The 4,039-nt window shown below is 33.3% G+C and overlaps 1 protein-coding gene across 1 annotated transcript in view; it reads left to right on the top strand.

The window, feature by feature from the left end:
- FCHO2 (FCH domain only 2) overlaps window positions 1-2,071 on the top strand; it is a 75,552-nt gene extending 73,481 nt beyond the window's left edge. The window contains exons 24-25 of the mRNA XM_010006373.1: window positions 1,176-1,340; window positions 1,541-2,071. Of these exons, the coding sequence (XP_010004675.1) occupies window positions 1,176-1,340; window positions 1,541-1,563 (188 nt within the window). The 3' untranslated portion in view covers window positions 1,564-2,071. The remainder of the gene's footprint in view (window positions 1-1,175; window positions 1,341-1,540) is intronic.
- The last annotated feature ends 1,968 nt before the right edge of the window (window positions 2,072-4,039 follow it).

Genomic DNA, 4,039 nt, shown 5'->3' with positions numbered 1-4,039 from the left:
GTTCAGCAGACTTGCACATATCCCACTGCTTCTGCTATATTCCCTTCTTTTCCTACATCTCTCTTCCCCTCTTCTTGGATTATAAACACATAGTACTCACAATTCAGTGTTTAAGAAAAAGTAATATTTTGCAGGACTTACACTTGCACAAACACTGGAAGACGTTGCACACACACTCTTAATATTAGGGCAAATTATTGAAGTCTTCGTTATTCTTGCATACAGGGTGGTAAAATTGTATGGAGGTTTTCTTATGGTCCAACACATTATGTCAACGGCAGACAGTGATAAACCATAGAAAAAACTTTCAAAGCACTTGAATATATGTTTCCATACTTACAGTGGAATGAAGTTCCAATTCACCCAAACTCTTGACAAGCCTACTGAAGAAATTAAACGGATCTTAAGCCAAATTTATCAAGAGCAAGCCACTGCATAAAACAATTTCATTCATTAATTCCCACTTGTACTCCAGTTACTGACTTCCCTTGTCATTTAGCAATTCTGTTTACTAGGAACAGTAAGTTGTTTTTTTAATGTCTTCCATTAACCACAGAAATGCTCTTAAACTAATTTTTAACTAGTACTGCTTTATAACAGCATTGAAGTGATGACATCATCACTGTCTCTGAAAAATCAGCTTAACTTTCTGGGGGAAACTATTTAATCTGACCCTGTCTTTATTAGAAAAACTAAGACTATCTTTCCTCTGGGTACATACATTACTGTACAGCTGCATTTCTTCCAATGGTTTTGTTCATGTACATTTATCCAGACAGACAGATCATGACAACATTTGAATATTCTGATGTACTTTCAGGTCTGCTAATGAAAAGTATGACATATGAGATAGGTGGTATGAAGTACCTACCAGCAAGCATAAGTGATGATTACTGGGACCAATCAGATATTTCAAGTAATAAGAGATTACCAAGCTGTCTGATACACATTCTGTATAATCTTGCAGAAATGATTATTGTTTCTCTTTAAATCATTCACTTGTCATTGTTATTGGAAAAAACAATTTCTTTTGAATATGTACTGCTGAATATGACTGCTGCTAGGAATAGATGGCAAAGGTCACCATCTTAGTTTCACTTCTTATTGCTGAGAATGTCGAGAGATCGTCTTAATCTTGCAAAACAACCAACTTTTCACTTTTGATATTTTTACAGGCTCTGGGTCCCTCAGGGCGAAATTTGAACTTTCAGAGGGACCCAGTACACCAGCAACACTTGCAGTGCAATTCATTAGTGAAGGAAGCACCCTTTCAGGAGTAGATGTAGAGCTCGTAGGCACTGGCTATCGGCTTTCCCTCCTCAAGAAGAGGTTTGCCACTGGTAAGACACTGACAAGCTTATATATTCAGATTAATATGGTATACGCTATACTGTAAAGTTATAAATGAGTAATGCATAAATAGTTACGTTGCATTAAAACATGGCCAAAAGCTGTTGCACTGGCTTTTTGCTTTTCCAGGAAAATGCTGACAAAATCTGTTTTGTCTTCTGACTGAAAAAAAGCTGTGTTTATTTTTCAGGACGGTATATGGCAGACTGCTGATGCACCTGTGAAAGTCATTGGATCGAAGAGAGTGCAAGAAGCTCACTCTCTACTACAAACACTATTTTAACATGCATTAATTTTTTTTAAATGTTGACCTACTTTGAGGCTGAACTACAGAACAGAAAATGCACTTTTAAAAGTCATTTTGCAAACTTTTTATTACTTTATAATAGCACTGAAGTTAACTTCAACACTGTCTGTAAATGATCAACTGCAATATTTGGGAAAATTTGTTGAAATGTTAGTAAATTTATATAGATGAAGTCAAAATATTAACCCATAGTTGTAATGAAAGTATGAAATTGTATGCTATACTGTAAACATTAAACCTAAAAATGTAGGAGAGCGAGTGAGAAATATTTGAGCTTTTTATAAGTAATATTAATTTGTCAGATTCTTTAATTGCCAGTTTTTAAAGTAAGCAGAGGCAAAGTTTCATGTAGTTCTTCTATCTAGTCTTGCCACAAAACCAGCTGAGTTAGAAATGTATACAAATATGTAACTTCATGCCCATGTATCATATATTATTAACACGTAAGTTGGTTTATATGGGGGTTTTTTCCTAAGTGCAATGTGTTACAAAATTGCAAAACACAGCAGAGATTTACTTCTGCAGTTAGTAAATTCTATGGGCGTTGTGATTGTTTGAATTAATGCTGTAGATTTAATTTATTTTTATATGAATTGCATAACATTTGTGCCTTTTAAAAAAGCCTGTGCCTATTGAATTTGTCATTCACGTGCCTCACTTCCTTTTTAAAAATTGAGCTCTTAATCACGAAAGCACGGTGACTGTAATACAAACAACTTCACAAAAATTCCCTTGACTGGGAATTATTTGCAAGGCAGATTTGCCAAAACTGGGGATCATTTTAAAAGACGTTTAAAATACTGAATTACTTCCTCATGGGGTAATGGCAATAAATGCAGCTGTAGTAAAGGGAGATGCTTCATACAGAACTTGGAAACTTTGAGATAGTAACTGTAATGTCACCAAAGATGAGAATCCTGAAAAATCACTGAAGATGGTAAAAGTAAACTTTTAGAAGCAAACAGCATTTCCCTTCACTTTGACTGCAAGTCTTTGGTTTTTGAGTGCTTTTGGAGTTATGTGATGTGAATGTAAACATAGTGCTTTGGGAGGAATAGCATTTTGGAAGGGTTTTTTTTAGCAGCAAGATGACATTTCTGTTAGTGTATTTTTTTTCTATAACCACCATTTTCAGTATGTATATTGTCATCTAATCTGCTTGCTACAGCCTAAGCACAGAGAAGTGACTTCTTTTAATGCTAGTAACTAATTTAGAAAATCTTCTGTGTATTTGTATTATCAATTGTTTTTTCAATGCTGAAATTAAAAGTGTTTGGGGCAAAATAATTGAATAACCTGCACATGGGGATTTCATATGACCATTTTGAATACTGGTATCTATTTCAATTTATCTATTAAAACAATAAAATGTGCTTGAACTAATTAATGCAAAACCAGTAAATAAAGCGGACTGCTGAAGCTTTACAAGAAATAAAGCTTGGTAGAGGCTACATAAATTCCAGTGTATACTACACACTTTTGCAGACAAGAGTTCCATTGTTAGCACTAAGCACATACTGTAGTGTAGATTTTATTGAAGGAGTGTATTTGGCTCTTAATTTGCTAATCTTACTGAACAGTAAATTTCTAACTCAAAAAATGGTACAGTCTTGTTTATTGGAATCTTAATTGTAATCTGCTTTGCAATCAACCTGTGTTTAACATGACAATATTTTATTAATGAAAACCCAAAATGTATTGCTATTTTTTATCAAATATTACTTTCATTCTGATTTAAATGAAGTAGTTATGTTTCAGCACTTTTAAACTAGCCTTCATTCAGGTGATTATACATACATTTGCATTGGGTGCAGGTTACAATTTTGAAGCCATACAAGTTTATATACAAGTTTTGTAAAGAAATTCAAAAACAATGTAAAAAATGTGTAGCATCTGATAAAGAAAGGAACAAATATATGTAGCAAGCTGGTTCTTGCTTGTGTATACAGCAATATCCATTGTAGCTGCCTCCTAAGAAAATTAATTTGTAAACACAACTCTAAAGGATCTTAATCTTTGTGAATTGTTACTACGTCAAACTGTAAATTACAGCATACAAGTTTATCTTACAAAAATTGTAAATACTTCTGATTTTTCATAAAATGTAAATTTAAAAAAAATTGCACCCATAATAAACATGTAATATATAATTTAAATATTGATTTATATTGCCTATACTTTTGCAGGTATTGGTTACCTCACACACAGAGCTTCTAAGCAATAAGATAATACAGCAAAACTATGCCCATGTTGAACGTTTTCGAAGTGTTAATTGATTTTTAAGTTGTAAGGATAGAGTGGATATACAAACTCTGTTAGATACTTAAAAAGCACTACAGAGAATATGGGTGGAAACATAACTTCTGCAAAGAATTGCATCTT

The sequence above is a fragment of the Chaetura pelagica genome, unplaced genomic scaffold (genome assembly GCF_000747805.2).
Source record: "Chaetura pelagica isolate M959 unplaced genomic scaffold, ChaPel_1.0 scaffold559, whole genome shotgun sequence".
NCBI lineage: Eukaryota > Metazoa > Chordata > Aves > Apodiformes > Apodidae > Chaetura > Chaetura pelagica.
This window is presented reverse-complemented; position numbering and strand designations above follow the sequence as displayed.